At 42.4% G+C, this 21,168-nt stretch overlaps 1 protein-coding gene across 5 annotated transcripts in view; it reads left to right on the top strand.

Moving 5' to 3' along the window:
• Positions 1–21,168, top strand: part of UBR5 (ubiquitin protein ligase E3 component n-recognin 5) — a 126,599-nt gene that overhangs the window by 65,710 nt on the left and 39,721 nt on the right. For 3 of the 5 annotated variants that reach the window (XM_029063549.2, XM_029063553.2, XM_029063551.2), the window contains 11 exons: positions 195–307; positions 5,771–5,914; positions 6,013–6,124; positions 6,471–6,625; positions 6,812–7,009; positions 11,400–11,610; positions 13,767–13,893; positions 16,984–17,135; positions 17,612–17,707; positions 18,112–18,235; positions 20,413–20,510. In XM_029063549.2, the coding sequence (XP_028919382.1) occupies positions 195–307; positions 5,771–5,914; positions 6,013–6,124; positions 6,471–6,625; positions 6,812–7,009; positions 11,400–11,610; positions 13,767–13,893; positions 16,984–17,135; positions 17,612–17,707; positions 18,112–18,235; positions 20,413–20,510 (1,530 nt within the window). The remainder of the gene's footprint in view (positions 1–194; positions 308–5,770; positions 5,915–6,012; positions 6,125–6,470; positions 6,626–6,811; positions 7,010–11,399; positions 11,611–13,766; positions 13,894–16,983; positions 17,136–17,611; positions 17,708–18,111; positions 18,236–20,412; positions 20,511–21,168) is intronic. The other 2 variants (XM_029063550.2, XM_029063552.2) reach the window with 2 other exon arrangements.

The raw sequence follows: 21,168 nt of genomic DNA, 5'->3' as shown, positions 1-21,168 counted from the left end.
TTCTCTAATAGGAGCTTCTCCCTACCTCACACCATGTGAGGTCCAAAATGAACTAAGAATGTTAAGTGCTTTGGGAAGAAAAGCACTAGCTAAAATCTAGGTGTTATTATTATTCTGCTTTTTTCCTTAGATAAAATCTATAAAGTCTCTTTTACATTTTTTTTTTGGTACTTACCATTTTGTTGTTGTCTAAGAACGACGGCGGTCTACTCCGGCACCAAAAGAAGAGGAAAAAGTGAATGAAGAACAGTGGTCTCTTAGAGAAGTTGTATTTGTTGAAGATGTTAAGAATGTTCCTGTTGGCAAGGTTTGTGCTTTTAAAAAAAATTTCATTTTTGGTTGGGTTTTTTTTTCCATTGCTTTTTCCTATAGGTTTTCCTTCAGATTGTACATTTGGAAGACCTTTATAGTTAGCACCTTTTTATTAGGGAAAGAGGACTCTTTGGGGGTGGGGGGAGAGGGGCGGGGTGTGTGTGTGTTTTGTATCGAATTTCTTTATTGAGGTTTTCCCACATGCCAGCTCTCAACTAATTTGTGACGATTTTCTTAAGATGAAATACCTACAGTATTTGATTCCTGTTAATCTGCGCTTTGTTTTGGTTAATTTTCCATTTCATACCTTTGTAACAGCTGTTTGATCTATGTTTGCCCAGTCTTGTAAATCCATCTTCTCCTTCTCAGATTTGAATTTGGCAAGTGTTGGTGCAATATCTTACTAAATTTGTCAGCTGTTCTGCCTAACAGTTTATTAATACCTTTTAGTCCAGTTTAAAAACTTATTTCAATTAACAACATCCTTTTTGTGAAACTTTAGATTTAATTGGTTTGATTGATAGAACTGTTTAAAAGCCTGTAAGTAAAAATGTGGTCTGGTTTCTCTCCCCATCCCTCTTGTTTTTTTTTTAAATCCTCTTCAGTTCTCCCTCTTCGCTGCGACAGCCTTCGCTTTGGCAAATATTTCATGATCCAACCAACTTTTCCGTTACGGTTGACAATTGGACAATGATATTTGAGTACTTACTGTGTGCAGATCACTGTATTAAGCACTTTGGAGTGTGCAATACACCGGAGTTGGTAGACATCTCCCTGTCTTTTGAGCGCATAACTCTGATATGATTCTTGGATTTCTCTCCCCCTTTCAACCATTCGATGCAGTGTATTGCCCAACGCTTTGGCTCTTTTCCTCCACGATTCCTCTCCTTCTCCAACCAAACTGCTACCATAATGATCCAGGCACTTGTCATATATCAACTTAGCCATTACATCAGTCTGGCCACTAAGCTTTATGCTGGCAGTCTCTCCTTTCTCCAGTCTTTCCATCACTCTGCTGCCTGGATCGTTACTTTTTTTTTAAAAAAGCAAAAAGCATCCCGCACATTTCTCTCTCCTCTTCAGCACCTTTAATGGTTGCTCATTCCTCTCTGCATCAGGCAGAAACTTCTGATCATCGACTTCAAGGCGTCAATCAGATCTCTCTCTCATTTTTGCTCTCTCCCCCTGCCCCACACTTTTCCACTTTTCTCTCCCCCTGCTCCCCCGCCACAGTTTGCAATCTTCATTTCTGTCCTGCTAAGCAGTTAGCCATGCCTTGGCCTCATCACTGACCTCTTGCTCAGGTCCACACAGCCTGGAAATAAGTCCTCCAGATTCTAGCTCTTCCCATTTTCCAAACACTTCTGAGAACACATCTCCTCTAGGAGGTGTTCTCTCTCAGCTTCTCTTCTTGCAGCCCCACGTTCACATCCGTCCCCACATCCCACCAATCCCTTCAGCCATCTCTAACGCTTAGGAGGTTCTTTACGGCCTCCTTAGCATCTATGCATTTAGGTCCACTGGATTTTGATAGTGTGGTAAATTTCCCTTTGTTTGAGTATAAACTCTCTTCTGTTAGAGTGTAGAGTTGTGGACAGGGCACACGTGAATGTATTATCCTGTACTTCCCAAGCGTATCCCACCATGTGGATGCTCAGTAAAGGCTGCTGCTACTACTATTACTACTAATATTACTAAAGTATTACTGCTGAGACCTCCCTCAATCATTTGCCATCATGGGACAGTTTGATTGATTCTTTCCATGAAAAAGTAATTAGCTAGTACCTCTTTTCCATACTCTCCCAAGTACTTAGTGCAGTGTTCTTCACCCAGTAAACAATAGATGTGATGGATTTAAGAAAATTGAATCGCCCAAGGCTTCGGCTTTTTTCCTCCATATTTGCAGAATCCTCTCTTTCTTCAACCAAACTGCCACCATAGCGGTCCATATCCCAACATGACAACTGCCTGCATCAGTCTGGCCACCTGCAGTCTCTCCCTTCTCCAGTCCTTCCATTACACTGATGCCAGATTGTTTTTTAAAAAAATGTTTTGCATTTTTTCTTCTTTCTTCTTTAATGGCATTTTTTCTTTTTTCTTCTCTTCTTTAAATGGCTGCTCATTCCTCTTTGCATCAAGCAGAAACTTTTGACCATTAACTTTAAGGCAGGCAGTCAGATCCTCTCCTCTTCCTCTCCCACTGTTGCACCGCCTCCCCCCCCACCCCCCTCAGTTTACAATCTTTTATAACTTACTGCCATTCTAATTCTGCTCAGTTTGACTATCTATAATAATTTTAATTCCAACACTCTATTCAGCAACCCTCTCCAACTCCATAAATGCAGAATTTGAGCAGGGGATCATGATCCGAGAAGAAAATTACCCTTGAGGAGATATGAGGTGCTTAAAAGCTATGTTGTATGAGGCTCTCTTTTTTTCTGAAGCATTTATACCAAATTCCTCCTTGTCTATGAAAAATGAGCTTGAGAACCCAGCTTTTTTCCAACAACCTCATTTGCCAGGGAGATCAAGTTGGCAGATCTTTCTTGGTTGATGTGATGTGGCCCACTTGATTTGTGTTTCTCCCTAGAGAGGTCCACCATATATATGCTTCGTGAGGCTTATGTCGATTGTAAGTTCCTTTTTATAATGGTGGTGGTTATGTGCCCAGCACTGGGGTAGATACAAGATTATCAAGTTGGACGCAGCCTCTGTCCCACATGGGGCTCACCGGCTTAATCCCCATTATACAGATGAGGTTACCAAGGCCCAAGGTCACGCAGCAGACAAGTGGTGGAGCCCAGGATTAGAACCCAGGTGCTTCTGGCTCCCAGGCCCCTGCTCTGTTGACTAGACTGCACTGCTTTCTGTGGGCAGGACCCGGGTCTACCGACTCAGTTGTACTCTGCTGTCCCGAGAGTTTAGTACAGTGCTCAGTAAATACCAATGATCCACTGATGCGGCCCCTCTTCCTTTGAATCTGCGCTTCACACATCTGACTGACGGGTTCCCAAGCTACCCTCCCAAGCCCTGGGGCGGAATCAGTTCAGAAATGGCACTAGTTGGTGCCACCCACCCAACTCCACCGCACTTCTCAGGAGGCATAGCACAGCCCAACTGGAAGCCAGTTCCTGGGCCCCGGAGCCATATTTAACTGAGTATATTTTCAGGCTGGAAGCACATTAAGTGGTGGGGTGGAATAGACAAGGATCAGGAGGTCGCCTGTGATTTTTCCAAGAACTCTCCTTGGTGCGTCACTGACAATATTAAGTGAGCACTCTATTAGGAGCTTGGGCAACATATAAAAGCCATAGTCTCTGCTCCAGAGGCGTTAGAAACTAATTAGAGTCAATATGGTGCCTTTAGGTCAGCTTCGTGGCCACATCACTAGGGATGTTAGATAGCAGTGGCAGGAAGAGGCATAAGGAGGAAAATAGACAATTACGAGGAATCTTTACCGAGTCTCTAGTCGGTTCCTCCTTAAGCCCCCAGGCCCTCTTCCAGAGTATTGGTTAAGTTAAGAGGGTAAAAACGGGATGGTCCACAACCATCCAGGATGGAGGAATTTGGAAAACACAGCAGGGCAATCCTAAAGTCCCTCAAAAATTCCAGGGCAGCCTTTGAGTTTCAAGTGGGAGATTCCTCTATTACTGACAGTTACTTGTGGGTTGAGTCTACTGCTCAGCTTCCCCCTTTGTTGCTTCATGTCCACCGTCGTGCTGTACCGATGCAGGGTATTGTGGGAGTGAATAATATCTTAGGGTAGAATGTACTGTTAATTCTTATATAGAGCATGCCCATAGACAATCCTGAAGGCTGGAGTTTACACCCCTTTAAAATAAAGTTGGAGCAAAATATTTTGGAAGAAGTGAAAGCAAATGAAAATTGGAAGATTCTAACTAAACCTAGAGTATAAGACATGGTTAAAAGGAAGGTATGATACCCGTGCCTCATGGTTTGACATTTATTTATTCATTTGGTTTATGTCTACAGAGAAAAATCTTTAGCTCCAAGTATATGGGTTTTAAAATATTCAGATTTTTCTCCGATTTTAAACCCATATGCCAGAATTTCAACTCAGTTTTGTGGATACTATTAAGAAGCATTGTGGCCTAATGGAAAGAGCGAGTGCCTAGGAGTCAAGAGGACCTAGGTACTAATCTCAGCTCTACCATTTGTGACCTTCGTCCAGTCACTTCACTTCTCTGGGCCTAAATCACCTCGCCTGTAAAATGGGAATTGAGTGCTTAAAAAATATTCCCTCTAGATTTTTTGGGGGGGTTTTTTTTTATGGTATTTATTAAGCACTTACTTCATGTCAATCACTGTTCTAAACTCTGGGTTAGATACAAGTCTATTAGGTTGGACCCAGCCCTTGCCACACATGGGGCTTACAGTCTAAGCAGCTTAACTTAATGGAAAGAGCGTGGGCTTAATAATGTTGGTATTTGTTAAGCGCTTACTATGTGCCGAGCACTGTTCTAAGCGCTGGGGTAGACATAGGGGAATCAGGTTGTCCCATGTGGGGCTCACAGTCTTAATCCCCATTTTACAGATGAGGGAACTGAGGCACAGAGAAGTTAAGTGACTTGCCCACAGTCACACAGCCGACAAGTGGCAGAGCTGGGATTCGAACTCATGAGCCCTGACTCCAAAGCCCATGCTCTTTCCACTGAGCCGGAATCAGAGGTTGTGGGTTCTAATCCCGGCTGTGCCACTTGTCACCTGTGTGACTTTGGGTAAGTTCTTAACTTCTCTGGGCCTCAGTTATCTCATCTGTAAAATGGGGATTAAGACTGTGAGCCCCATGTGGGTCAAACTGATAACTTTGTATTTACCCTAGCTCTTAGAACAGTGCCTAGCACATAGTAAGCACTAACAAATACCATCATAATTGTTATTATGATGATTCTTAAGTGCTTAACAAATACCATTCTCTCTAAACTGTAAATTCGTAGTGGGCAGGGAATGCGTCTGCTGTTGTATTGTACTCTTCCAAGTGCTTAGTACAGTGCTCTGCGCACAATAAGGACTCAATAAATATGATTGAATAACTAGGATTTAATCGTCGTTTTACAGTTGAGGAAATGGAGGCACAGAGGAGTTAAGCGACTTGCCCAAGGTCACATAGCAGTCACATGCCAGAGTTGGAATTAGAACCAGGTCCTCTGACTCCCAGACAAGCGCTCTTTTCACTAGGCCACACTGCTCACTGTGTGTCAGCCAACCCTATTGTACTCTCTCAAGTGCTTAGTACAGTGCTCAGAACACAGTAGTGCTCAAAAAATAGGATTGGTTCTAATCCTTATTCTGCCACCTGTCTGCTGTGTGACTTTGGGCAGTGATTCAACTTCTCTATGCCTCAGTTTCCTCATTGCAGTACAGTGCTTGGCCCATAGAAAGAGGTGAAACAAATACCTTTAGAAAAATAATCGCACTTAATGTACTTGACTTTTAGGTGTTAAAAGTAGATGGTGCCTACGTTGCCGTGAAATTTCCTGGCACATCCAATAACGCAAACTGTCAAAGCAGCTCTGGCTCAGATCCTGACCCGTCTTCTCTCCTTCAAGACTGTAGACTGCTTCGAATTGACGAGCTGCAGGTACGTATGGAGGGAGAATAACAATCAGTTCTGAAGGGTGTGGCTCTGATTTTTGTGATGTCCGTGTCAATTTACATCCCTTTCTTATGACCGTTCAGGTGGTAAAAACCGGAGGGACACCCAAAGTTCCAGACTGTTTCCAAAGGACACCCAAAAAGCTGTGTATTCCTGAGAAAACAGAAATATTAGCAGTTAATGTAGATTCCAAAGGTAAAGACCTAGATTCCCTCATTTTCTCTTTATAGGCAACATCATCTTTGATATTTTTTTTTCTGCTCCAGGGCTCTAGGGTGACAGGTTTCTGTTACTCCTTTAATCCTTCCTTTAGAGATGTGCAGAAACACGACCTAATTGAGAGGAGGGTCTGTGTTGAATATGGGCGTGGCATTTCAGGTTTTTGAGTTTTTCTCCTCGAACAGTATTGGACAAGTTTACAGTTCTTGCGTGCCTAAGTGAAGAATGGCTGTTGAGTTTTTCAGGGGTTCGTAATGTTCATGGTATTAGAGGGATCCATGAAAATATGTCATTATTGTTCCTTCCTCTCTGTGATTCTAAGGTGTGCATGCTGTCCTGAAGACTGGGAATTGGGTGCGGTACTGTATCTTTGACCTTGCTACGGGAAAAGCAGAACAGGAAAACAATTTTCCTACTAGCAGCATTGCTTTCCTTGGGCAGAATGAGAGGAATGTTGCCATTTTCACTGCCGGACAGGTGCGTTTCCTTGGTGAGGGGTGTGGGGAGATGCAGATTTAAAGAGGAACTTGAGAAAAAAAGCCTTTGTTAGATCATTTTGTATTGTTAACCACCTAAAATTTGAAAGGAAAATAACTGCTGAAATGAGTCCTATTTTGATTTTTCTGGGGAGGTGTATTACATCTTAAATTTTTTTCCATTTAGGAGTCACCTATTATCCTTAGAGACGGAAATGGTACCATCTACCCAATGGCAAAAGACTGCATGGGTGGAATAAGGGATCCTGATTGGCTGGATCTTCCACCTATTAGTAGTCTTGGAATGGGTGTACACTCTTTAACAAATCTCCCAGCTAATTCAACTATCAAAAAGAAAGCTGCTATTATCATTATGGCTGTAGAGGTAAATTCCTTTTATTTATTTTTTCTATATCAGGTAATGTTATTCCTTAGAACATTTTTGGAAGGATGGTATCAGACGATTCTTATTTGAAAACTAAAACACGTATGATCTCTTGAATATGAAAACGATTGATGTGTGCCGGAAGTTACCGAATGCTTTTGTAAGCATTCCACAATTGAAGCCTAGTATTTTTTTTCTCTTTGCTAGGCAGAATCTAGAGATTATTTAATTTATCTCATTTTTCAGCAGAAAAAAGCATACTGACGTCCAGGCTGCATATGCCTGCAGGAGTCTTAAAATTTGTAGCCAGATGTTAAGGAACTGAGTTCCTATTTCTCCAAAGTAGGCCAGAGAGAGTCTGTGAATCAAAGACTGACATCTGTGGGACAAATGGGTTTCAGCAGAAATGCTCGGTGGAGTAATTTGTGAAAATAAAGCGAGATTTCAGATTGATGATTCTAATATAAGCAACTGAGAAAATAAGCAAGGGTCTTAACTTTCTTTTCACATAGCTGTTTGCATCCAGATTTAGGTAACTAAGGCTAGGGACATTTTTAATGAAACTTAGCCCGTTTGGAGCCCTGAATGATTAACTTAGATCTGATAACTTGAAGATGACTGAAAATGAATGGGTGCTTAAGTTGATTTCAGAGAATTAGCCTTGCCATAGATGTACTTGAAAATGTCTTAGGTTTTGTAGCTGCTTCCAAAAGAGATGATCTGTGCCATTTGTTTATATTCAATAATGATCAGTTAGTGGAAAAAATAGCCTAAATTTAAGGACTATGTAATGTGCTTAAGTTATGAATAGTGTTGAAAGATTTTGCTAAGGGTATGATCAAATGTACTGAGATATAATTCAGAATCGGCTACTTTAGGAGGACCCCTAGACCACTGGGTCAGACTTGGAACGTACCTTTCAGAGACAGACATCCATTCCTGAAAAGTAGTAATAGTGTTTTTTTAAATGCCTAGTGTGTGCAAAGAACTGTACTGAGCTCTGGGGAAAAATTCAGGAGTGAGAAGAGCATGGAGTCTCTGGCTTCAGGGGACTTTAAGAATACGGGGGTGGGAGGTACAGACCTTTGTTTGAGCTAGACACTTAAAGACACACAACCCACGTAAAAGACAAGGATAGTGATGTTTGAGCTACAGACACTTAAGAAAGACACAAAACCCACGTAAAAGACAAGGATAGTGATGAATGCATTAAAAGCAGTAGGATGCTGTGGCTAGAGGAGAAGCAGAGTCTCAGGCTTCTTGGGTCTTAGAGTCCTACAGGTCCAGGGATAAAGGAGTCCAGCAGAGGTTTCCACCCAGACTATATGAGATCAATCTGTTGATGGTATTTGAGTGCTTCACTTATTAAGCTCATGGGAAAGTATAATACAACAGAATTAGTAGTCACGTCCCCTGCTCACAACAGACTTACAGTCGAGAGGGGAGAGACAGATATTGATATAGATAGATAAATTAAAATACGGAGCTGTACATAAATACATTAGGGCTGAGGGAGAGATGAATTAAGGGGTCAGTCCCAGCCAAGGCCTTCCCAGTGTCCTAAAATTTGTCAAGGCTCAAAAAATCCCTGACTCAGCCTGGTGTTTGGTGGAATTGGGCACAAAAGTTCTTTCCCTAGGTAGTTTTGGAGCCCACTGGAGTGCAGGGAATCCCACCAGGAGCCAGAGGAGCCCCCCACCAGCTCAGCCCTCAAATCCTACAGAACTGGGGGTGATATGAGTTCTCCCCGATTCAGCCTGGAAACCATGCCAGAAGACAGGGCAGATCTGTTCAGGACCCTGACTAACGGCCTGGTCTGCCTGGCCCGTCTGACTGATCTCTTCAGGTGAGACAAGGTGGAGCTTACACTGGACAGAGTCACGGGGAACAGAGAAGGGAAAGCGGGGAGCAGGTGGAAAAGAGGAAAGGAGCGAGGGCACTCACTCTTTGCTGTTGCCCGGTGAGTGATTGAACTGTGTGGGGATAGAGCCCCACCTCTGCATGCCAGGGATCTTGCCACACCACATAAGTAGGCCTTTTGGGGTTGACAGAGCCATTGCAGTTGCCCTTGCCCCTGAGCCTAGAAAGAAGTCTCAGCACTGGAACACCTGCAAGGAGGACTGCATAGATCCCTGCTCAGCCCCCCTCTAAATTTGGCCATATTTATTGAGCACTTACTGTGTGCAGAGCACTGTACTGAGAGGACAATATAGCAATAAACAGACACATTCCCTGCCCACAATGAGCTCGCTCAGTCAATCGGGCATTTTTTGAGTGCTTACTTTGTGCCGAGCCCTGTACTACATGTTAGGGAGAGTACAGAATAGCAGAGACATTCCTTACCGAATGTCTAGAAGGGAAGACAGACACCCAAAAGACTCCGGGGCCAGAGCGGGGACTGGAGCCTGCGTCCTGCTGGAGACAGCTCCCCCGGCCCCCACGGAGTTGGTACCAGCGGTGGGTTCCGTAGGGTAAAAGCAGATGATCTTATCCTCCTCCCAGAGAAGGTAAAATCTTCATTTTCCTAACCGACTTTTCCTTTTCAAAGCCTCCGTTAGGTTTTCCCAGCCGTTAGCTTTCTCGCTAACCACCGGTGGTTTTAGCCCCAGCCAGATGTAGCGTTAAAGCAGTACTTGCTTTCTTCGTTGAGCTTTGATACAGACTTGCTGACTTACGAAGTAGGGTGTTTCTGCTTTCTCTTTTTAGGTGTTTCTGAAACGTAAAACCTGTTCTGGTAATTCATACTTCCATGATTTGTAGCATAAAATGGTATCAATCAGTGGTATGAGCTTTAAGCAGGGAAAACAACCTGCCTTTTACATGTAAGGTTTGGGAACTGACTGTACTTGTTTAGAAATTGCCGCCATAACCAATTACCATTTTAGGGAAGAACTCTTTTATAGAATTGTTACCATCTGATCAAATCAAGACCCATTCCCCAAATGATTCTCGTTTCAGTTTAAGCCTAGTGTTATCTAAAATTAGCCAGTGGCATGGCCACTGTGAACCTGTGATTCAGAAATCAGCCGTCTGTTCCAGGAGCAGAAGTGTTTGGGCCGAGAAATCTATATATCTCGTTCCAGTTCTAGCTTTGCCATTTGTTTGCTAGGTGACTCTGGGCATGTCACTGTAACCTTTCTATGCTTCAGTTTCCTCATCTTTAAATGAGGGTGATGACAATTTTCTTCCTCTCCCTACCTCACACAGACGTTACGAAGATAAAATGAGGTAATGAAGATCGTGAAGAAGTAGTAATTGTGCTGACGATATATATAAAGCTCTCTCCTAAGGACCAAAGAGGAAGTATTAGGACATGGTCCGGGGCCCGCAGAGTGTTCCAGATCTAGCCGGGGAAGGAGGATAGAAACAGGGAAAGAATAACAGGGAAAATTCAGCTGAAACAAGAACCAAATAACAAAGCAGCAATAATACAAAACAGTCCTCACGCATCTATCTCAGCATTTCAATCCAAACATTGTATCCGTTGGAGGAAATGGAAGGCTTTTGCCCTCATCCCTCCATACTCCTGCACAAAAAATGTAATGGGTAGAGTGGGGAGCTGTGGCAGCAGGGTGCCAAGGTGACGTGTTGGGGCAGATAAGACCTGAGACTATCCCAGATGTAGAGGGGGCCGGCCACCATGATACTTGGCCCACTCTTACCTTGTGCAGCGGCTGACTGAGACCTGACAGTAGGACAACCTGTTAGAAAAGAAAGATGCGACGGAAATCTGGAGTGGGAATATTTCTCTTTCACCTGGTTTTCCTAGTCAAGTCTGTAGATAATATTGCAGTGCACTCTCAGGTGCCAAGGAGGAAAGAAACAACATTCCATAACCGTCTCTTGTGTTGGGTTCCGCTGCCTCTGGCCACCAGTGTGATGCTCCTAATTGTATCAGAATGTTCCAAGAAGCGCAGGGTCTTGCACCTGGCTGAATTTCCGTCACACATTTGGTCCCTGCATACCTCACCGGGTGGTGCTGGAAACCCCACGACGTTTTGAATAACTGTAAGCCCAAGTGTCTGGGGTGGGCAAAATATGACTTTGGGGCCACGTTCGGCATGCCACCGTGCCAGGAATAGTGAACAAAAAAGTCCAAGATCATCATTATCCATCAAAATGCCTGATCATGCTTATTAGCACGGAAATGATTTGAATAAGGATGCTGTCGTCGATAAATGCCATGACAATTTTATTGATGAATAATGTGAATATCAAAGACGGCTTTGGAAGGGGGAACTAGGTCTATTTTTATTTAGCAGTTACGATAATGAATTTTCCTTTGGTATTATGGTATTTCGTCTTCCTAGACATGAAATCTGAAGTCTAGATTATAGTGTGGTTTGTTTTTTTTTAATGCAACCTTTATTTTTAATGGGTCTGAACACAGAAACAAACTTTAATGCAACATATTCTGCGATGTGACTATGAGGCCTGCCGACAGTATCTGATGAATCTCGAACAAGCCGTTGTCTTGGATCAAAATCAGCAGATGTTGCAAACATTCCTCAGCCATAGATGTGATGGAAATCGCAATATTTTGCATGCTTGTGTATCTGTGTGCTTCCCAACTAGCAACAAAGAAACTAAAGAAGAAGAAGGTAAGGTTAAAAATATAACTGTAAGCTTATATTGAGACTTTAAGTTTGCTTTGAGCAGGGAATGTGTCTGTTATATTGTACTCTTTCAAGCGCTTAATACAGTGCTCTGCACATAGTAAGCTCTCAGTAAATATGATTGACCGACTAACACCAGGAAGTTTTTATGAATCAAATTATTCATTGTGAGCAATAGAGCCATTTCAAGTTTAGAAATGTAAAAGTTGCCCCTTTTTTATATCTTATATTTCAGGGTTATGAAATGTCTTATGAAGATTCAAAGTATTTTTGTCCTCTTTTTCTCTAGACATAAATATGGTTATGTAGACAGATTTTTTTTTCCAGCCAGAGGTAGCATTTTTTTCTTTAAAGCATTCCCTTCTACATAATTTAATTGGGGTTACTGAGTCCTGGGGGGGCATCTCTAGGTGCAAAACCCCCTGCCTCAGGATGGACCTAGGAGAGAGGATGTGTGTAATGTGCTCATTCATCAATCAGTGGTATTTATTGAGCTCTTACTGTATGCAGAGCACTGTACTAAGCAGTCGGGAGAGCACAATTCAACAGAATTCATTGGCAGATTCCCTGCCAAAAGGAGAGTACAGTCTGGAGGACACTCATTCATTCATTCATTCATTCAATAGTATTTATTGAGCGCTTACTATGTGCAGAGCACTGTACTAAGCGCTTGGGATGAACAAGTCGGCAACAGATAGAGACAGTCCCTGCTGTTTGACGGGCTTACAGTCTAATCGGGGGAGACGGACAGACAAGAACGATGGCAATAAATAGAGTCAAGGCCCGGCACTACAGCTAACGATCTAGTCACTGACTCCCTAGAGATTTTGCGTCCCTTGGCGACCCAGCGCGAAGTATGAATGATTGGATTAAGTTAATTTAGAAACACTATCCATTCCTCTCCCCAGCAACCAAGATACCATGACTAAAAGTCGAGCACGAGGTTGAGATTCCATGTGTGACTGTCAAAGTTTTACCTGCAGAAGTTTCTGTCGGCTTGTCTGCTGCCACTCCTCCATGCTGAGATTCTCGGTTGGGAGATTTTGTGGCCCGGGAGGATGGTTGAAGGGTGTATTTTTATTGGTCTCTGTTCCTTTAGCCCTCTGGCCCCCATTGTTGCCCTTGGCCAAGCACAACCACTTTTGCTAGTGTGGTGGAATGATATCACCTTTGGTTCCTTAGAGCCTCCTGTGGCTCCCATTGTTGCCATTGGCCGAGCACAGGAATTCTGCTAAGGATATATTTGGGTTCCGGTTTTCCTATTTATACATGAATCCTAATGAGCCCCGTTGACCCTACTCGGCCCTACTATTTCTAGAAACCAAAACCCAGCACAGTAAATTTTCTAAAAATGATGGAAATTCTTGTTTTATCTCTAAAATTCAAAAATTATGAGATTTCAGAATTTAAAACTACTCAAACTCTTCTACTCTGGAGAAGAAAACTATACTCCTGCTGCCTTTCTCGTTAGGTTTCAAGTCACTTCATTCTGATTTTTACATTTTTGAATGTTAATAGTTTTTTTTACTGGGAGCCTTCTGAGTATATCACTGAAGCCTAAAATAATACTATGTGAGACTGGTATATAGACTCGCTCTCAGATGGTGTTGTTTTCCCATGAATAGTAAAAGTAAATTCCATCTAGAGACCTTATATTAATTAGCTTGAGGTTTGAGACCCAGAAACGGAGGAGGGAAGCAGTGTGATCCTTCTATTATCATAATTGGGAATATTGAGAAGCCTCGATCTTTGAACATACATCTGTTTAATCAGTAGATCATATTTACTGAGTGCTTACTGTGTGCAGAGCACTGTACCAAGCTCTTGGGAGAGTACAGTACATAAATAAAACATACATTCCCTTCCCACAATGAGCTTAGAGTCTAGAGGGGAAAGCAGATATTAATATAAATAAATTACAGATATGTACATAAGTTCTGTGGGCCTGAGGAGAGAGTGAATAAAGGGACTGAATCAGGGTGATGCAGAAGGGAGTGGGAGAAGAGGAAATGAGGGCTTAGGCTTAATCAAATATATGATAAAAAAATACAACTGGCACCAGAATTTTCAACAAGGTGCCCTGTGACTCTGCTAAGATAAACTGGAAATTTTGGGGCCAAATTGTTTCCCTTATGTTTCAGAAGCAGAGCGCTCTGAAAGAAATACGTTTGCAGAAAGACTTTCTGCAGTTGAAGCTATTGCAAATGCGATATCCGTTGTGTCAAGTAATGGCCCAGGTAATCGGGCTGGATCATCAAGCAGTCGAAGGTAAAGTGTTTTGAACGAGAACTTTTTTTTTTAAAAGACAATAATATGCCAGCTATTTTATCTAGGCCATGTGCTTCAGGTTTTGCATTTTTAGGAGAAATTCACAGTGATCGATATGTCTAATTTAGCCATCAACTGATGTAGTAGACCAGGGAGCAGATTTCTCAGATTTTTCAGGTTCTTTTTCAAATTCATCATCGATGCTTTCAAATGAAGGCATGGGGGAAAATAAGGTGAAGTAGATTCACTGATAACCAGTTTAAATCTCTGCGTCAGATATCCTGATAGAAGTGAGAAGATACGGTGAAGGTTGCTCATTACAATTTAACTATTACGCTGTGTTCTGCACAAAAGTCCTCCCTTTTTCATTTTCAGGCTCTTCAAATTTTGGAGTAAATTTCCCTGTCATAAGTTCAGCGATTACAGAATACCTGCAGAGCTGAGTTTCATCAAACAAAATATATTTTCCATTCTAGATGAGAGAGAAGCATTACTGTTCCAGACGTGATGCAGGCCTAGCTTCTGGCCTCTCGTAACACGACAGTAGAAAGGAATGCTCACTCTGCTAATATTCTGCAAGGGCCCCAGAGTGAGAGACAGCCGTTATATATTCCTCCAGCATTTTGAAAACACCAGGAAGGCTAACGATTTAAGTGCTTCCGGCTATAAATAGAACCGGGTTAAAGCTTGCCAAGGGAACCAAATCTAAAACATGATCATAGGAAGCACAGAAATTGAAAGTCTCAAGAAATGAGTAAGAACGTATCCTAACTCTTGCAAAAGTAGAGCATACAAGTTGGTGTCTACCTGTTAGGATTCCATTGAGTAGTCTGAAAGGACTGGGCCTTTTTCTAAAACTGAAGAAAAACTCAAATTTTCCAGAAGAAGGTAAAAGTGTCTGAACTCTTCCAAGCGTTACCCTTTGTCAGGGAAGATACTGATGCAAGTCAAGTTGTCCAGTCACACTTCAGCCACCCTTTGTCATGTGAGAGACAGACTAAAAGGAGCTTCAAGAGTGGGTGATGCGTTTCTCTCATAAATTAGTTCCAGAGTAAGCTCCTCTGAGGAATTTGCTGAAGATTGTACCACATTTTATACAGTTCAAAATCAGGGTCGCCTGTTGAAACATGAAAAGCACAGGAGTGTTAGGAGCATCGACTGGCAGTAAGAAATCCTCAGAATCCGCTTCAATGATGTCATCCTAGAGAGAACCGTGGATTGTATAGCAATTGTCCCGTGAGGAGTGTGCAGACTGGGATTCATAAGCACTTAACCAAAAACTGACGCAGTTTTCCGTGTTCAACTCCCTTAAGTTCCTCCAGATGATGCTTTGCTTCAGAACTTTTATTATCCATTGGGTCCTTGAGTACAAAGGGCAGTTTTAAGGGCAGACTTGGTTAATGCATCTGATATTGCAGGTGTACTTACGCTAGAGATCGTTAACCTGGAAGACACATGACCTTCGCTTTTTTGTCACAGTGGTGTATTTGAACATGACTGGATACTAAGGCTTCTCTAGTACGGATATAACGTGCTTACAAAGAGGAAATTACATCATCCTTGAATTCTTCCATATTGTCAGAAAATTTGATGACTCCAGACAAACCTGTCCGAAGAAAAGTCAAAACTCTGAGTCTTAGCAGCCAAGGTGGTATCTCCTCAATATTATCCTCAACCACTGAGGATCCAGGTGACTCTTCATGAATTGTGTACAGCATCTTGAAGAATAATTTTCTCTTTTAAGAATCTGTAACACGACCTGAATATTCTGTTAACAATCTATTCCAAGACAAATGAAGAAAAAGAGGTTAAGGACAGTGTTTTTCAAAGGGAGAAGGCAGGAGGGGAGTGGGAGGGAAAGGGGGAGACTGGAGGTAGAACTTACTGTGTCTCCCTCTTAATCAGTTGACTGTATCCAAACAACCAAGCTAGGGTGTGTGTGTGGTGGGGGCGTTGCAAATTCCAGATGAGCCTAAGCTCTCCTTTGTATTTTTCAAACCAATGTGCATTCTTTAAACCCTGTGAGCATCAGTGCTGATGTTGCTATTCCCATAACCATGTATCTGCTCATTCTGTACAGTTAGAGGTAATTGTTCAGTGTTTTGCCATTAGTAACCTAGTCTTCTGTATTTTAACGGTGCCAGGCATTTTTAGGAGACCAAATGTCTATTTTCTGCTTAATTAGAATTGCAAAAGCATCATTATATGTCAATACAAATAAACAGTACTCTTATTGGCAGAGAAACTGACTCCCATCTTTCTTCATCAGCATTTGCTTCAGAATTGGATAGGAGCCCATATAGTAGGGTAGAGTGGCTTGAGCTTGCATTACCAACTGTCTGGAAGTTGTCAGTTATGTGGAGGAATAAATCCTACGGGACCAATATCTCACAGCATCCCTCATAAGCTCTAGCTTCAGTCAGTGATTGTCCTTAAGCCTGGGGAGAAGCATTTATAAATGCCCTGCTTAGGGAAAAATCAAATCTTTAGAAAATTGCTTTGGGTTGCCTGCTCATGTCTTCAAGAGATAAAACATTCACTTCTTGGTTTATCATACTAACAACCTGTAACTTTTTTAAGAACACAGACCTGAACTTTAAGAAGGACTTCCAAGCGCTACCAGCTGTGAATTTATTTGCAAGAGTAATTTTGAAAGAGGAGAAAGTATTTTAGCCTCTTGGGGCTACTAATATGCCGATTTAAAAAACCTAAATTTGGACTTGATGTGTATGCAGATTAAGCAGGAGACAGAAAGTATTTTTGGGTTTAATGTTCAAATTTGCGGTTCCCTCAGAGACTTCTTAAAAACGGTTTCCAAATTTCTTTGAGGCCTTTTCTCTTTTTTGCGTTCCTCTTTTAGTGTGGGAGAACCAATCAGTAATCAGAGTCTGGAGTTCTCCATTTTGTATGAACCTCTTTCTGGTTTATGTCTAAAGTGGACATTGATCTGAATGTATTTTGTTTTCCTGTTTTGGTCAAAAGAGAGGATTTGAACGTCTCAGATGGAAAAAGTCTGAATAGATATTCACTTGATGAGAAGTGTTAGTGGTGTATCAGACCCGTGAACTCCGTTTTTCTGGTCCTTTCCAGCTTGAGACTAAGGGAGATGATGAGGCGTTCGTTACGAGCCGCTGGCTTGGGCAGGCATGAAGCCGGAGCTTCCTCCAGTGACCACCAGGATCCAGTTTCTCCCCCGATAGCTCCTCCTAGCTGGGTTCCCGATCCACCTGCAATGGATCCCGGTAAGAACTGTTGTTTTGTCTAGCACTGAGGTGAAGGCGATGAGCAATTCACAGGAAATGAGTATGTTTAGTTAAACAATTATATAACAGATGTTGGAAACGTGCCAGAGCAGCGATCGAACAGGAAATGTCAAATACTTTAGCCACAAGTGAATGCTTTGAGGGGGAGGGAGGGGCTGAGTTTTTAAGCTTTCAGACCGAAATGCTGAAATAGCCTTTTTTAAAAAATTACAACTTAAATTTTCTACCGTAATGTTGCGTTTCTTTCCCTCTTAAAAATTGCAGTCCTTTGGGCGTAATGAATTAGTTGTCACTGTTCTGCTTTATCAGTTTTTAGTGTTCAAAGGTTCCGCTAGCGCCTCTGTCTGACTTGACCTTTTGCTAGCTGTTCAAAGCTGTGGAGGTCAGTTCTGAGCAATTTGTTAGGGATGTGTTTTCTATAATGATGTACATCCTGCTGTTCTGTTTACTGAAAGATGGTGACATTGATTTTATCCTGGCCCCCGCTGTGGGATCTCTTACCACAGCAGCGACCGGCACTGGTCAAGGACCAAGCACCTCCACCATTCCAGGTGAGAACCCGCTGTTTATCTGCTTAGACGATAGGGAACTGCTGGCTTCGCAAATAGGAGCCCAAGGTTTTTAAGCTGCCAGACCCAACGCCTCCTTATCTCAAAAATAAACTCACTTTTATGCATTTCACAGTTTGCTTCATTGGTAAAGCACAATAAAAGAAGGAAAAAGGTCACTTTAATAATGTGTGGAAGGAAAATTTGATGTTTGTCATTAGCATAGAATCTGTTTAGGTTTATAAAGTGTTTTAAAGATTTTTTAAACTCTAATGAAATTCATAAGTACGTTCCCAATAGTTGTAATTAATCTCAGTCTTAAAGTACACTTGCGTCTTATTTTTCCCTGAAATATTTTTATAACCACTTGGAATGTCTCATTACAAGTGTGTTGTGTTCAATTACAGGGCCTTCTACAGAGCCATCTGTAGTCGAGTCGAAGGATCGGAAGGCGAATGCTCATTTTATTCTGAAATTGTTATGCGATAGCGCGGTTCTACAGCCGTACCTTCGAGAACTCCTGTCAGCCAAGTAAGGTTTTATGCGGCTAAATGTTAAAAGGCCAAGTTAGTGCCACAGTAGACGTTTATTGTAGTATTTGGATTACCGTGGTATCAGTTTAGATGCAGAGGAAAGGGTGAATTTGAGAGAGATTGTGAAGGTAGAACCTATCGGAGTTAGTGACGGTTGGAATATGAGGGTTGAATGAGAGAGGCAAGTCAAGGTTAATGCCAAGCTTATGGGCTTGTGAGACAGGAAAGGTGATGGTGCTGTCTACAGTGATGGGAAAGTCACAGGAAGGACAGGGTTTGGGTAGGAAGATAAGGAGTTCAGTTTTGGACATGTTAAGTTTGAGAGATGGCCTGAAGGCAGGAGGAAATGCGAGACTGCAGAGAGGGAGAGAGACCAGGCATGCAGATTTGGGTTTGGCAATAGAGGAGGTATCTGAAGCGGTGCAAAGAAGGCCATGGGAGCGGATGAGTTCTCCCAAGGGAGTGGAAGTAGATGGAGAATAGAAGGGGACCCAGAATTGAATCTTGAGGGGCTCCCACACTTAGGGGTTAGGAGTCAGAGGAGGAGCCCACCGAAGAGCCTAAGAATGAGCCGCCAGAGAGATATGAAGAGGACCAGGAGAAGACACTGTCAGGGAATCGGAGTTTGGATGACGTTTCCAGGTGAATTCGGTGGTCCACATTGTCCAAGGCAGCTGAGTGGTCAAGGAGGATTAGGATGAAATAGAGGCTGTTGGATCTGGCAAGAAGGAGATCATTGGTGGCCTTTGAGAGGGCAGTTTCTGTGGAGTAAAGGCGACAGAAGCCAGGTTGAAGTGGGGGTCAAGGAGAGAAATGTAGAACCGGTACTGGGAAAGAAAAGCATACATCGAAACCACATGAAAAATGCTAATGTTTTAGTAGTGTATCAAAAATATTAGTTCATTTAAGATAGGATGGTCTTTCACATTAAGTTAAGTTAAGAATAATAATTGTGGTATTTAAGTGTTTACTCTCTGCAGAGCACTGTATTAAGCACTGGATAATCAGGTCAGACACAGTCACCGTTCCATATGGGGCTCACAGTCTAAGGGAGAGAGAAAACAGTTATTTAGTCCACATTATACAAAGGAGGAAACTGAAGCACAGAGAGGTAGTGATTTGCCCAAGGTTACACAACAGTCAAGGGAAGGATCACATTTTTCTCCCTGGACAACAGGAAATGGCCAGGAAAATGTGCGATTTTAGGAGAGCTTTAAAGTTAGAACTGTGGTCTGGTGGATTTGGTCAGGGCTGGATTCCAGGAGGAAGGAAGAGTCTGGAGTGTCAGGCAGCTGAGAGATTGAGGATTAGTGTAAAGTAGAGATTTTTAGATTTGCCAAGGAAATCTTTGGTTGCAGCTTCGGAGAGTACCATCTCACTGAAGTGAAGGTGACAGAAACGAGTCAAAATGGGAGTTGGAGGAAAAGTATCAATTGAGAAGCGACGTGGTATAGTGGCTAGAGCTTGGGCTTGGGAGTCAGGAGGTCATGGGTTCTAATTCTGACTCCACCACTTGCCTGCTCTGTGACCTTGGGCAAGTAACTTCACCTCTGTGCTTCAGTTACCTCTTCTGTAAAATGGGGATTGAGACTATGAGCCCCACGTGGGAAAGGGACTGGATCCAACCTGATTTGCTCGTATCTACTTCAGCACTTAGTACAGTGCCTGGCACATAGTAAACAAATAAAATACTATAATTAATATTATTATTATTATTATTACAGGCCTCATCTCTCTTGACTGAGGGGGAAATGAAGCAAGAATGGGTGAAGAGAGATTAGAAAGTGTCAAAAGTAAATGGACAGGAATTAAGATTTAGTGGAATTGGCAAGGATTTTGTGGAGAAAAATCAAGAATAGAGACTTGAAAGTTGTTGATTTCTCTTCAGAACTATCGGGTTTTGTTTAGAATTTTAAGAATTCTGCTTTTTAATCCTTGAACTGGAAACATCAGTTCCATTTGAACCTCTGTACTGGTGAAATCAAAAATTAGTAGGCCTTGTGGGCAGGGATCATGTTTACCTACTCTATTATATTGTACTCAACCAAGTGCTTAGTACAGTGCCCTGTGCAGAGTAGATGCTCAATAAATGCCATTGAGTGATAATTTTAATATTTAAAGCAACCAGTTTAAATTGTCAAGAATTTATTTAATTTGTCCAAAAATTCCATCCAGGGATGCAAGAGGCATGACACCATTTATGTCTGCTGTTAGCGGTAGAGCTTACCCTGCTGCAATTACCATCTTAGAAACAGCACAGAAAATTGCTAAAGGTAAGTGTGTGTTAATCTTCCAAGTAGGAACATTTATTTTTGAAATGATATGATGGAATTTTGTTTATTAATGATTTTAAATGGTAACTCTCAAAGCTTTGCCTTTCCTCTGGGGAAATTTCGTGTGGTTCGAAATCATTCTTTTAACAAAAGCACCATGTCTGTTGCCATTGGAAATTCAGTTGGTTAAATGTGAGGAGCTGCTCTTTTTTGTGGGTGGTAGCTGAGAAATGGAAATTAATGCCATTTACTTTCTCGTGGGTACTTTATCACTTCCAGGAGTTCCCAGCCCTAAATCCTGGCAGAAATAGTCCCCAGACTCAATTCTCCTTGAGCTTCCTCTGGCTCCTAAAGCCCTCCCCTTCATCCCTGCCTAGTGAACCCCTAAATCCCTGCATCCTCATTTACCGTCACCACCCTTTGTCTCAAGCTCTGACATTCCCCACAAAGTCAAGGGGGTCAGTCGGGGATTAGCCTGCCCTTCCTCTTCCAAGAACTGGGTATCCGGAGCCCACAGAGAAATCACGTGCCCCCCACCTTCCTCAGCTTCCACGGTCCATGCTTCTCCCTGGTACTCAGAGCTGCTTCTGCAGCTACTCCACAGGGAGAAACCAGGGTCTGAAATCTCCATATATTTTAATAGCTATTATGCAGATTT

Source organism: Ornithorhynchus anatinus, chromosome 4 (assembly GCF_004115215.2).
Source record: "Ornithorhynchus anatinus isolate Pmale09 chromosome 4, mOrnAna1.pri.v4, whole genome shotgun sequence".
NCBI classification, from domain to species: Eukaryota; Metazoa; Chordata; class Mammalia; order Monotremata; family Ornithorhynchidae; genus Ornithorhynchus; species Ornithorhynchus anatinus.
This window is presented reverse-complemented; position numbering and strand designations above follow the sequence as displayed.